Source organism: Sorex fumeus, unplaced genomic scaffold, assembly GCF_029834395.1.
Source record: "Sorex fumeus unplaced genomic scaffold, SorFum_2.1 ptg000006l, whole genome shotgun sequence".
NCBI classification, from domain to species: domain Eukaryota; kingdom Metazoa; phylum Chordata; class Mammalia; order Eulipotyphla; family Soricidae; genus Sorex; species Sorex fumeus.
The window spans coordinates 67779832-67793383 of NW_026606063.1; the positions used below are offsets into that span (position 1 = coordinate 67779832).

General features: G+C 45.5%; 1 pseudogene and 1 gene segment (V, D, J or C); both read left to right on the plus strand.

The window, feature by feature from the left end:
* Nucleotides 1–2116: 2116 nt before the first annotated feature.
* On the plus strand, nt 2117–3346 carry LOC130037538 (immunoglobulin kappa variable 1-12-like; annotated as a pseudogene).
* A 9186-nt stretch (nt 3347–12532) lies between these two features.
* Nucleotides 12533–13009, plus strand: LOC130037545 (immunoglobulin kappa variable 1-27-like). The segment is given in 2 exon segments: nt 12533–12581; nt 12690–13009. Coding segments are annotated over 2 exon segments (369 nt in total).
* The last annotated feature ends 543 nt before the right edge of the window (nt 13010–13552 follow it).

Genomic DNA, 13552 nt, shown 5'->3' on the forward strand with positions numbered 1-13552 from the left:
GGTGCAGCCACTGTGGTTCTCGAGCTGGTCTGGGTTATCCTGGAAGGAGGAATGAGGCTTCATTAGCCTTCTAGAGAGGAGCCAGGGTCCCTCTGCTTTCTGCCATTCCACCCCCATGTGTGCCATGATCCTTACAGGCAGCTCCTCATCTCTGGGACCCTCCATCCTTTTCAAAAACAACATCTGTGACATATAATGGGATTCACAGTCCCTAATAGTTTCCTATTTTGACTGACATCTTTTTGAAAGGCTAGTCACATACCATTAAGCCTCATTCAGTAGAAAGTTTATTAGTAATATGAACCGCTTTATTTTTTTCCCACACACTCTTGTGTGAAATTGTGCCCTGATCACAAATCTCAAAGTCTGGATAGTTGTCTGGGCAAAACATGTTAGATCTGACACCATATAATCAGGCACACAAAAATGCACCCAAAGGCAGCACTCAGAAAAGGCTAGAATAAAACAGTTAAGGATCGTTAAGGGGTAGAGAGAAACTCAGGAAAAAAATAAAAAGAAAGTGCCAAGACTTTGTACTGTAGGTGCCTGTTGATTGTCTCTGTGAAACACACCAGCCTCTGCTACTCATGCACACTCGGAATGTGGATGTGCTCACCAACTGTCCTAATTTCCCTGCCAACTTAAACACTGACTCACCTATCAGGACCCCTTTTGGAGGGAGTGACATTACATTGAATAAATACCTTCCTGTGAGCTCACTGGGCCTGCCCCACCACCCTAAAGCTTGGACAGTCTTTGTATGTGTGTTTGTCTCATTTGTGTCTGTTTGTCTCATTCCCTGTGACTGACCCCTGATGCATAGAGGTTCCAAACCATTTGGCTTCGGAAAGGCCCATTTCCACGTAGTCTGGCTTGGGGATGGGCTTTACGGTCTATTCCAAAAACTTGGAGAATATCTCTGGATTCCCCAGGAAGACAGAGATCACCAGCACCTGAAACCTATAAAGTTGCTGTAGCACACAGAGGACAGTAGATGGCAGACTAACCCCATAAGTCACAGGACAGTCTATGGATCTTAGAAACACTGAAGAGTCATAGCCTGTTGTCAGCAGGGACAGGGGCTCTGTGGTGTGGTGGGAAAATATGAAGTCTTTATAGTCTGAGCTGGAGCGAGAATTTTACCCTTTCCTGGTGTGGGCTAGAAGTCTTTTTGTTTTCAATGATGGAAAATGTACACCAAAGAATGGCTTTTGGAACATTGTATGACTGAAGCCCAGTCATGAACAACTTTGTAACTGTGTATCTCACTGTGATTAAATACATAACTAAACAAATATATAAAATAATAAGTTAAAGAAGTCTTGTCATGCAGTATGAACTGTCTTGTAGTATGAACTGTTTTTATCCCATATTTAGTATTCATAGTTGGACATAGTTCTGTCGAATCACTTAAGCTCATATGAGGGGGATTAGATGGGAATATAGGGGCATCAGGGAACCCCCTCTGTCCCATCGGACACCCACCCAGGAGAGACCTGCTGGACAAGAGGAGACAGGGACTCCTGTTGTCAGGAGGAGGGTCTCACTGGAAGTGACCTGAGGAAACTTGAAGCTCCAACTTTACTCTCCAACCTCCCGAAGTGTGAGAATCCTGTGTGTGGGGTGTTAGCCCCAAGCCTGCGTGTTCCTGTAGGAGAGTCTGAGCTGAGACTTTACACCACTATGTCCTCTGAGCGGGGTCTCTCATTGTGGAAGTGTGTGTAAGGGGGGCGAGAAGTGTGTGTGGAGCTTGGGGGGCTTCGTTAGTCTCTTTATCCTCATCTGAATAATGAGGTAAACAGCCTGAGATTCCTCCTTGTCTTTTTGGCTAAAACTCCTACATAACCTTGGAGATGATGTTATTGGCTGTTTTTCTTCTCGGATTAGAAAATGCATCAGACTGAGTGAACTAATTTCCAGGTTTTAATGGAGGGATAATCCTGTTTGCTTGTCCACTAAGATGTCAGTGCGGATACTGTGTGGGCCCCTTCCAACCTCCCTCACTGGTTCCCAAGAGTGGGTCCCTGTCACTTTCAGGGCCACATAGAATGTGAGGAGCATCTCATCCTGAGAGGGCCCCAGCCAGCAAGGATAGAAAGTACAGGGCTTGCGGTTAATGCCTCAATTCACCCAGGGGATCCATGGCACCACCGTTTACCCGAGTGTCTATGGGGCATTCCTGGAAACCTCTGAGTACTACCTGACTGACCTTGGTAAGCACAGGCATGGGGGTGTGCCCTGGTGGTCTCCAGCACAATAAGGCCTGAAAAGCTGTAAATCAAGTTTTACACGGAACTGGTTTGCTCAGCTGGCCTAAATTGCCTAGAGGAAATAAACACACTTGCAGCATTGATGAGCTGCTACTGCATCACACCCTGACTCATAAATCAAAAAATCGGAGAAAAATCATAAATTTATCCTGGCTATAATTTGCCAGGATACAGGTATTCCAGATCAAAAAGAAAATCTCTTTGTCTTAAGTATATCCACAGCTGTGAAATATAGGAGTCTGTACAATTCCTTGAGAGGGTCAGTGTGTCTGACAGTGTGTGGTCTGACAGAGCCAGTCTTTGGGGCAGAAAGACGAGAAATCCTGTTCTAACTCTCAGGACACCAGGGACCCGCCCTTCTGTGCTCACACTGGGGCCCTCCTGGGGACCAGGTAGAAGCATGTTCTCTGTTGTCAAAGTTCTGTTTCCCCACAAGAACCCACACCCCTGACTTCCCTGCAGCTAGGAAGACACTCAACCTCCCCTCTCTGCCTACCCAGCCCCCTCTCCTTTGCAAGTCCTCAGAGCTCATGCCTAGACTCTCAATGATAGTCTGTGTCACCCTGCAGTGTCAGTGTCTGTCACACTCAGAGTGGACATGAGGGTCCCTGTGCAGCTCCTCAGCTTCCTACTGCTCTGGCTCCTGGGTAAGGAGAGAATGTGGGTTTACATGAATATGGCTGTCTCTCTCTCTCTCTGGAAATTATCTAATTTAAGATTAATGATAATGATATCCACTTATATTTTTTATCTCAGGTTCCAGGTGTGATATTCAGATGAGCCAGCCTCCATTTGTGCCTGCATTTCTGGGAGAGAAAGTCACCATCACCTGCAAGGCCAGTTAGAGCATTAGCAATTGGTTAAACTGGTATCAGCAGAAACCAGGGAAAGCTCCCAGGCTCTTCATCTATGGTGCAATCAGTTTAGGACCAGATGTCCCTCCCTGGTTCAGTGGCAGTGGATCTGGGACAGATTTCACTCTGACCATCGGCAGCCTGAGGCCTGAGGATGCTGCCACTTATTACTGTCTACAGTATAATGTTCACCCTCTCACAGTGATACACGCCAGAATATAAACCCCTAGAGATTAGCTGTGTGAAGCTGGGTTGCCACAGCTGCTCCTCCTGCTGCCTCCATGGTTGAGACTGTCAGATGTAGCCAGGCTGTGATATGAGAGAATGCTCCTGTACAAGTAGAACGAACATTTTTACCTTCATTATTCCCCCCTTTCATGCCAGCAGTACTGGCATGACAATATATCTGCTGATTTTACTTATTGAAATTATTTTTCTTCAAGAATATTGGCGACAGATCAGAGTTCATGCAAGAGCAATCACTTTAGATGGTCCAGAAGTCATTGTTTTAATAGATATTTTAAAATCATAATGAAAAGTTATGGCACTGAAGAGCGATGGCTTCTTACTGGGAGCATTCTCACCTGACCAATAAGAATCTTCTGATGAGGACTGAGGGAGAAAATGCATCTTGCTGGGGGTCAGCACCCGCAGGACTTTGGGAGGGACAGAGATGTGCTTCCTTGATTGGGGACATTTGAGACTAAACTGCCACTGAAAGAAAAGCCAACTTTAATGACAGGAACAATGTTTCATACTCTTTAATGTGAAATGTAGTTTGTACCCCATTTCATACAATGAAGGTCTGGAGGAAATAAAGGCATGTAAGAGATCATATGAAAGAATAAAATTTCAATATTGTGTACTAAGCCCATAGTCTTGCTTTCTTGTCCTGAAGGGAAAATATCCAAAGTCACAATGACTGAGTTTCCCTGAGTTTAGGCCCAGGCTCTAAAAATTCTCAGTGAATGTAAATGGGAGAACAAATCATTGTTCTCTAAGGAAATTCCATGTTACTGATATAATTTTCTACTCTAATAGGACAAAAGTTTATAATTTCTGACAATTAATTCTTAATTCAATTACCTCATTGGAAAGATTCGATGCAAGGTGATATCCAAGAATAAAATTGTTACATCCTTTTAAAAGACTGGAGTCCCTAACTTCATGCCATGTTTTGTTTTTCCATCCCTATGAACCCACACCTACCATGGAGAGCCTTGTCAAACTGGTCCCTGCTGTGGGGAGGAAGCCCCTGGGCCATGGAGTTGCTGTTCCCTGAATATGGGCTCTGAGACCCCCCAGACCCTGGGCTCTGACTCCAGCTGAGAACGGGAATGTGGGGGCTTAAGGGCAGGTGCCTGTGACCAGGGCACTGAGATGAGACCTTGGCTCAGCTCCTGCAGTGTCATAGCCCTGCCTGCTCCAGGACATCAATGGCATCAGCAAGATCTTGGGGACACAACACAAAAATATTAGTTTAGTCCAGGGACACCCTGGACTTCCATCTCTGTGTCTAGGTTCTAGTGCAGCCTGTGGGCCCAATATCCAGCTTCCCTCAGGGGCTCAACAGAGTCTCCATACATGTCCAGCAGCAGCAGAAACCCGGGCAGTTTCCAGATATCTGCCACATGTGGCATCCATACTGACATGTGTATCACACACAGTTGACTGAGGGAACGGGAATAACTATTGGACCCTGTTTTCCTGCGAATTTGGCTAGACTTTACTGCATAAAACCTCACCATTAATGTGGCCCATTATTGTGTATAGAGTTAAATTGGACTAAACTAATATTTTTAATTACATTTAAAAAACAGCTATTATTTTCACATGATACATTTCAAGTATCTAATGTCCATATGTAGGCACAGCTATTCACAGAGTACAGTTTTATTAAGCTAAATATAATCTAGAGTCAGGAATGCAGATGACCATGACCACGTTTCACCTGTCTGACGCCCCAGTTCATTAGGACATCTAAAAATTAAAATATTGCTGTTGGGCACTAATACATGGTTTTGTTTCTAAGTTTTGTTTTCTAACTGCAATTATGGACACAGGCACCAGTCTATGGACAAAGTTAGTGTGTCCATTGGATTATGGCCAAGAGTTCTCGCTAGTGTAGACTCTATGGGTCTTTGATCTGGTCTGGATTGTTCTTAGAGGAGACACGAAGCCAGGTTGAGAAGTCTACATCAGGAGTTAGGAGTCCTTATCTCCCTGATATTTTTCCCATACTCACTTGTCATTTCCTCCTCCTTCCGGAAAATCTTTCCTAAATTACATCCATGCCATGTGAGGATGAAAGAAACTAGTCCTTAACTCCTAGTGACACACATCCAGTCTGTATGTCTGTCTCCTGTTAGTCATTACTTCCCAACTACTTAATCAGTTTATTTAGAAGATTCATTTCTGTTCTTACTAACTGAACTGATAATATGTTTTGTAATATCTATTTCAAGCACTTATAAAAAGTCTCAAACAGAATCACTGGCACAAGCTATCTGAAATCATTTCAGCTGCTGTGTCAGAAAACAGCCACTAGATGGAGACAGAACCCAGAACTGACGAGGCACAGAGCCTGATCTTAGAAGTGCTTGGACAATAACTGAGTTAGTATCCCATGGTCAACAGGGGCAGTGGGTCCCGTGGGTGTGAGGATAAATGTATGAAAGTAGCTCTCAATGGCTGATTTTACACAAATGATCAGGTTCTTATCAGTGGGGCCACGAGTCCGGGATAAGTTGTCTGCCTGAGGACGTTGGATTTTACTACTGCATGCAGTTTATAAAGTTTACATCCACAGTGATGGATAAGCAGCCCTGAAATGAACCACCCTACATGGACTGGGCCAACACTTGTTCTTTGCTGGTGAGCAGACAGCAGAGTCTCTGAGTCAGTGAGAGGAAGGCATTAGGGATGTCAGGGGAGGAGGTTGCAGCTGTGGGTCTGGATCATGAGAGCCCCTGCTGAACTGCAGGTACTCCACATTAGGGCCAGGTCAGAGGCAAAGGTCTGGCCTGGGAGAGCAGCAGATATGCAGGGGGGGTCTGTGCCATGAATGACCAGTTGTATTTAACTGACAGCTGATGGGAAACCCTACTTCATCCTCCCTGTCCTGTCCACATATATTAAGGGAAATGTTATTACCTATGTTATTAGTTGAGTGATACAATTTTTCAAGAAGACTTTAAAGCCGAGTGGCATTTAAAATTTTATTGAAAAGTGCTTTATAAGGGGTCAAAGTGATAATACAGCAGGTTAGGAGCTTGTCTCACATGTGGTCAACCCGTGTTGCAGCCCCGGGATCCCATACCATTCCTAGGAGTGTTTCCTTTAAGCCAGGAAGAAACCCTGATCATACCCTCTTGTGGCTCCAATACAATGAAACAAAGTTCACAGCTCACACATCCCATGACTTCCTTCCCTATCGCTCTCACCTCCTCCACCTGCACCCCCAGGTCTTCTCCTCTAAGTCCCTGATGGGGACTCCAGTGTGTCAGATCTCACTCCCTGTCCTGACTTCACAGGCCCCAGTTCATCCTGCTCACACAGGGGTACTGGTGCCTTCAGAGTGGGACCCTGTTTTTTTCATTCCTGCCCATCATCTTCTTGGCTTTGACCATTTCCATGAATTCCTGTACAGAATATTCTAGGTCAGTGGAGTCCTGGGATGCTGAATGTAGAGAAGGATCCCACCCCAATATGCGCCATTATACTTACTGGATTCTCCTCAACTTGGGGATCCTCCTGCCTTTTCAAAAATATCCTTCATGATATCTCATGGGATCATAGTACTTAGGACTTATCTATTTGTGATGAACATTTCCTCTGTACGCTTGTCACCTGTTAATTATTTCTCATTTCTCTGACATTTTCTCACTTGAGCAGACACAGTCCTCTGAGACTTGAACCCTTGTAGCCGGAAGGATAATGGGGCAGTCAGTGACCCTTCCTCTTTGGGGTTCCCATAAGAATCTGGCAATGGGATGAGGGTGATTTTGTTCTGGGACCAGGCTGACCTGAGCTCCTTATGCTGCTCCTGTCAGACAAGTCTCATGATAGACTCTGTCCCCAATATTGGATCTAGAGAGTACTCATGTCCTCTAAGTTCTGCCCAGCACCTGTTGCATCCCAAGGTTCCAACACTCAAATGTCACTCTGAGCCCAGCGCTGTGTTGAGCTCCCCTTGGGCTCACATAGGCTCCTGTGTGGGGACTTATCCTTCATGATGTTGGTCTCTGTGGTGGATAAGCCAGACGGCTGAGCACATTGCTGGTTTTATCCATCTGTGGAAACATATAAAAGATAAAATCGTACATTATAGCAACCATCAGTTATAGAAATCAGAGGAGATGATAAGACCACCCCCTGTCTTACTCCCAAAAAAATGTTCAATGAGTGTTCAACAATCATCAAGGATTAGTCATTCAATTTTACAGCTAAGACCTGTTGGAAAAGGCAGCACAATTAACTTCAGTAAGTATCGGGAGAGTTAAGTTTTCATTTGTTTCATTGTGATTTTTCTTCATCTCTGTAATTCAGGGCAATTTGCAGATCTCAAGCAAGCCTACACTTTACTTTTTTCCCATGTCCCCAGTAGAGAGGGACTCTATATCTCTACTGAAAATAACTCACATTAGGCAGGTCACAATTATGCAGCAAGTGATTTATTCACATCAGTCTCTGACACTCTCCAGAGGTGACAAGAACATAGGCAGAGTCTATGATTAGCGATGGAAGTCTGGGTGTCTGGGTGTTGTTTATTGTTTCTTAAAAGCGCATGGTTAGACTGGAAATAGTTTACAACAGTGTTGAATAGTGTATAGGATAAGACACGGTTGCATCAAAGACATTGCAAAATAGTCTTATACTAAATTCAAATGTAAAACATCTACTGAGCTGCACTAGTTGCATTTCATATCTCTCCACTATAACTATTACAGAGACAGTCCAATATTGGAAAAACACAAGCAATTCTTAATATCAAAACCATTCTGCATCCAGGCATGTAACTGACACAGAAAAATGTTTCCCATGTTTGAGGTCCTGGGTTTGAATCCTAACACACCAAGGAAGCATTATGGGTCAACAGTGGATGGATAGTTACTTTGGGTCTCTCATAAAGTCATGGAAACAATCCTTATGAGTCTTGGTCTAGAGAAAATGACCGGAGCCCTTCTAAATGGTGCATCCAGTGGTGCATCAAAGCTGGTCTGAGTTATCCAAGAGGAGGAATGAGGCTGGATTAACCACTCTAGAGAGGAGCCAGGAGCCCTCTGCTCTCTGCCTTCCCACCCACACCTTTATCATTATCGTTACAGGCTCTTCCTCATCTCTGGACCCTCCTCCAATTTCCAAAGTAACACCCATCACTTCGCTTGGGATCATAGCACTTAGCACTTACCTACCTGTGATCAACATCTCCTCTCTACCCTAGTTACCTGGTCATCATTTCTCCTCAATTAGCTGACCAGTTTCTTAGGAATATGAACCACTTTGTTCCCACATGGTCTTGCTGGAAATTTTCCCCTTTTCACAAACACCAATTTCCAGACAGTCCTTGGGAAAACAATTTGGGACTGAGATTGGATAATCAAGCATGCAAAACTGTAGACAAAAGAAAAATAAACACACCGATAAAAGGCTAAAATAAAAGCTTTGGTCTCATAGATGTAGAGGGCATCAGAGGCAAGAATATAATCAGAAATCACCCAAACTTAGTATTTTAGGGTGCCTCCTGATTGTCTCTGAGACACCCCAGCCTCTGCTCCTCATGCACCCACTGAATATGGATGGGCTCACCAACTGTCTTAATGTCCCCTGCCAACTTAAAAACTGACTCACCTGTTGGGACCCAGTTTGGAGGGAGTGACATTACATTGAATAAACAGTTTCGTGAGATCTCAATTTTGCTGCTCAGGCTGACCTAAATCTTAGAGAGTCCTTCAATGAGCGTTTGTTGGTCTCATTGTGTGTCTGTTTGTCTCATTCTCTGTGACTGATTCCAATGCACAGAGTCACTTAAGGTACAGTGTGGTCACAGTAGGGCACAGATGGGAGTATAGAGACACCAGGGATCCCACTCTATGTCCACACACCCAGGAGAGGTCTGTGGAGACAAGGGGAAGGAGGGGCTCCTGCTGACAGGAGGAGGGTCTCAGGGGAGTGACCCTGAGGGACCTTGACCTTCACTCTGCAGCCTCCCAGAGTGTGAGTATCCTGGGTTTGTGGTGTTAGCCCCCCAGCCGTGGGTTCCTGGGAGGAGCCTGAATTGATGCTTTATACCCAGGATCCCTCTTAGCCGGGTCAGCCTCATGTGGACTTCATGGAAGTGGTGGAGGACTTTGCCATTTTCTTTGTCTTCACCCCTTTGATGCTCTAATTTCTGAGGGAAAAGGCCTCAAGATCCAATTGGAATTTAAAGACTAAATGTCCAACATTGCCTTGGAGATGAAGTTGTTGGCTCTTTTGTTTTCTGAACAGAAAATGCATCAGAATGAATGAATTAATATCCGGGTATTAATGTATGGGTTGTCCTGTTTTCTAGCCCACTAAGATGTCAGTGAGGATGCAGTGTGTCCTTCTCCAACCTCCCTGGCTGTTCTAGGAGAAGGTCCCTGTCACTGCAGGGCCATACAGTGCGAGGAGCATCTCATCCAAAGCTTAGCCAAAGCCAGAGCTGCGGAGAAAGTACATAGGTTGAGGGTCACGCTTTCAATCAATCCAGATGATCCCTGGAAGAACAATTTCCCTTAGTATCAATGGGGGCATTCCTAGAGGTCTCTAGAACCACCTGGTTGACCTTGGGAAACAGGCATGGGGGGTTTCCTGCATGTCATTGGCATAATTAGCCTCAAACACCTCCAAGAGCTCAACTCTTAGCATTGAACTGCTTGGCTCAACTGGCCAAGTATTGCCTAGAGTGGTCAACACCCACCCCAGCACTGGTCAGGAGCTTCTGCGCCATCCCAGTCACATAGACAAAATCAGTATTTGTTCCTAGGTTACTTTTCATTGCATTCTACCCTGTTGCGTTCTCAGGATTGGGACAATGATGCAGACACATGGCTCTCTCACCATCACCAGGAAAGTGTTCCAGGATTGCAGACACTCCCCTTGGGACACTCACCCCCCACCCTCAGAACTTATGTTGAAGAGTCTGTGGACTTGGAATCCCCGATAGCAACATGACAGGGGGACAGCTCTGAAATCTCACTCTCTCTTCTCCACTCAATCCCTTCCACACAGCCCCAACCTATCTACTCTGACTCCCTGATGGAGCCTGAATATGTGGGTCCTCAGAACTTCTATTTTGGACTCACTGACCCCAGGTCATCCTGACTCACAAAGGCTGTGGTGGCTGCACAGTTATCGCCCAGGTTTCTCTTACGTGCTACCCACTGCTGACCCCTTATCCATCTTCTTGAATCCCTAACAGGGACCTTGTTGGTAAGTGAGGTTCAGGAAGCAGTCAATAATATAGGTATTTGTTACACACTCCCTCAGAGAGGCAACAAGATCCATTTGGAACAAGATTCGACCACAGGAAGAGCAATGGCTGCGGGGTGGGGAAATCTCTCTTGCTAGCCTGTGAGGGAGCAAATGGCCTGGAGGGTCCTGTCCTGGGCCTTGCAGAAGGGGAGCCCTGGGAGCTGCATCTGTCTGACAGAAGAACTTGGGGAGGCCCCAGTCACAGTCTGATCACTGGAAACTGTCTCCTCTACACTCCATGATCACTGCAGGGCTTCCTTGAGACCTGAGGCTTCCTGGGAAACATTCCACATCCTCCCCAGGATACTCAGTAGTTCAGCATGTGTATGTCCTGCTGGGTTAGTGGTTCATGGGGGTCTGGTTTGGTCTGTTGGGTGCTGAATTCAGTGGTGAGGAGACCATAGGACTGCTTAGGGAAAGCTGGGTTTGCAGTTCCAGAGACAGCCTCTACAGTGAAATAACAGCAATGTTGATGAGGTGGTGGGATGGCACCCTTAGGAACCCAGATGCTGATTCACACAGCATGGACCTCTGCCCCAGCCCAGAGTGATGCTTATCCTTGTGTGGTTCTATCTTCACTCCATACTGTCTGCCTCACGCCCCCTTGTGGCACCCTGAATCCTATAGAGGTATTTGTCTAGTGTCTGTGAATCCTATAAACTGTGAGAATGTTCTCATTCACGGTCCTGTAGTGTTTTCACCTCAGTATTCTTAAGACATTGGATCTTATATCTGGGGTCTGAGAGCCTCTGTGTCTCTGGATCAACACGACTTTCCATTAATGGACACACCTATGATGGGACAGAGGAAATTCAATGAGAAGTGGATCAAGTTGGACTGTCTCAGCCACTGCATCTGAACACATGATCAGGGGAAAGGGATGAAAATAGGAAGAGAGTTCAAGGAGGTCAAGGAATTTTCAGGTCTGTGTCATGAATTAGATCTGGGAAAAGAACAAATTTTTGAAGATGATGAGGGGAAACACCACCCTTAGGCTGAGGTAGAAGTAATGGGAAAGTATCTCAGGTGAAGAAGTTTGGAGCGATGATCTGGAAAATGAGTTGGCCTAACCTATATTCTCTATCTTAACAAAAACTTACGAATCAAGACCCCAATTTTCTACAATTTTTTCACTCATTGCATTTCTGTCTGCTAAAAATAACAATTTCTCACACAAAATAATTTCAGCAATTGGTGAAGGAGACTGACACCTCAGCATTCATGAGCTGGGATCCACATTTAAACCCGGGAAATATATGACCCAGAGCACCTGCCCGACACTTCCTGACACTGCAGCACCACAAAAGCTTTTCCTCCATGAGACCCAGCATGGAATTGCTCATTCCAGATGACCTAGATATGTTCTGAGTGACTTTCAAGTTCTCTGAGGACTTAAAGAGAGTCCCCACCCCCTCTTTAAATTTAAAAGAAAATTAAAATCATAAAATTTTAAGCCCTTCCAAAACTCAGTAATATATATTGGTATTCCAGATCAAAAAGAAAATGTCTTTCTCTCAAGTATGTCCACTGCTGTGAATTGAAAGAGTCTGTACAATTCCAAAGAGGGTCTGTGAATGTGTGTTCTGACAGAGCCTGTCCCCAGGCAAAGAGAGCAAGATGCTGCATCCTGACTCTCAGGAGACAAGAAGACTTGCCCTGCTGTCCTCACACTGGGGCCCTCGTGGGGCTCAGGGAGGAGCATGTTCTCATGGGCAAATTCTAATTCCCCACAGGGACCCGCACCCCTGACTTCCCTGCAGCTGGGCTGTTGCCCACATACACCCTCCCCCCTCTTCCTGCCCAGCCTGCCCAGGCCCCTCACATTTGCAAGTCCTCAGAGATCATGCCTGGATACTCAATAATAGTCTGTGTCACCCTGCAGGGTCAGTGTCTGTCACACCCAGAGTGGACATGAAGGCCCCTGTGCAGCTCCTCAGCTTCCTGCTGCTCTGGCTCCCAGGTAAGGAGGGAAATGTGGGTTTTCATGAATTTGGACTGCGTGTCTCTTCAGGGAAATTACCTAACTTGTGGGTAATGATAATGATGTGCACTTATATTTTTATCTCAGGCACCATATGTGATATCCAGATGAGCCAGCCTTCATCCATGCCTGCATCTCCTGGAGAGAAAGTCACCATCACCTGCAAGGCCAGTCAGAGCGTTAGCAATTGGTTAGCCTGGTATCAGCAGAAACCAGGGCAAGCTCCCAGGCTCCTGATCTATGCAGCAACCAGGTTAGGACCAGATGTCCCTTCCCGGTTCAGTGGCAGTGGATCTGGGACAGATTTCACTCTCACCATCAGCAGCCTGAAGCCTGAAGATGCTGCCACTTATTACTGTCAACAGTATACCAGTACCCCTCCCACAGTGATACAGGCCAGTACATAAACCGCCAGAGATCAGCTGTGTGAGGCTGGGCTGCCACAGCTGCTCCTCCTGGTGCCTCCACTGCTGAGGGTGTGTCAGATATAGCCAGGCTGTGATGTGAGAGAATGTTCTGGTACAAATAGAATGAACTTTTTGTCTCCATTATTCCCCCCTCTCATTCCAGCAGCATTGGCATTACAATAAATCTGCTGATTTTATTTATTGAAATTAGTTTCTCTCAAGAATATTGGCAAAAGGTCAAACAGAGCTCATGCAGGAACAATCACTTTAGATGGTCCAGAAACCGTTGTTTTAATATATGTTTTAAAATCATAATGAAAAATTTTCCACATCACAGTGCAATGTCTTCTTTACTGGGAGCATTCTCACATGGCCAATAAGAACTTGCTGATGTGAACTGAGAGAGAAACTGAATCTTGCCAGGGGTCAGCAACTGCAGCGCTTTGGGAGGGACAGAGATGTGCTTCCTTGATTGGGGACATTGAAGACTAAACTGCCACTGAAAAAAAAAGGTAACTTTTTAATGACAGAAACAATGGTGTT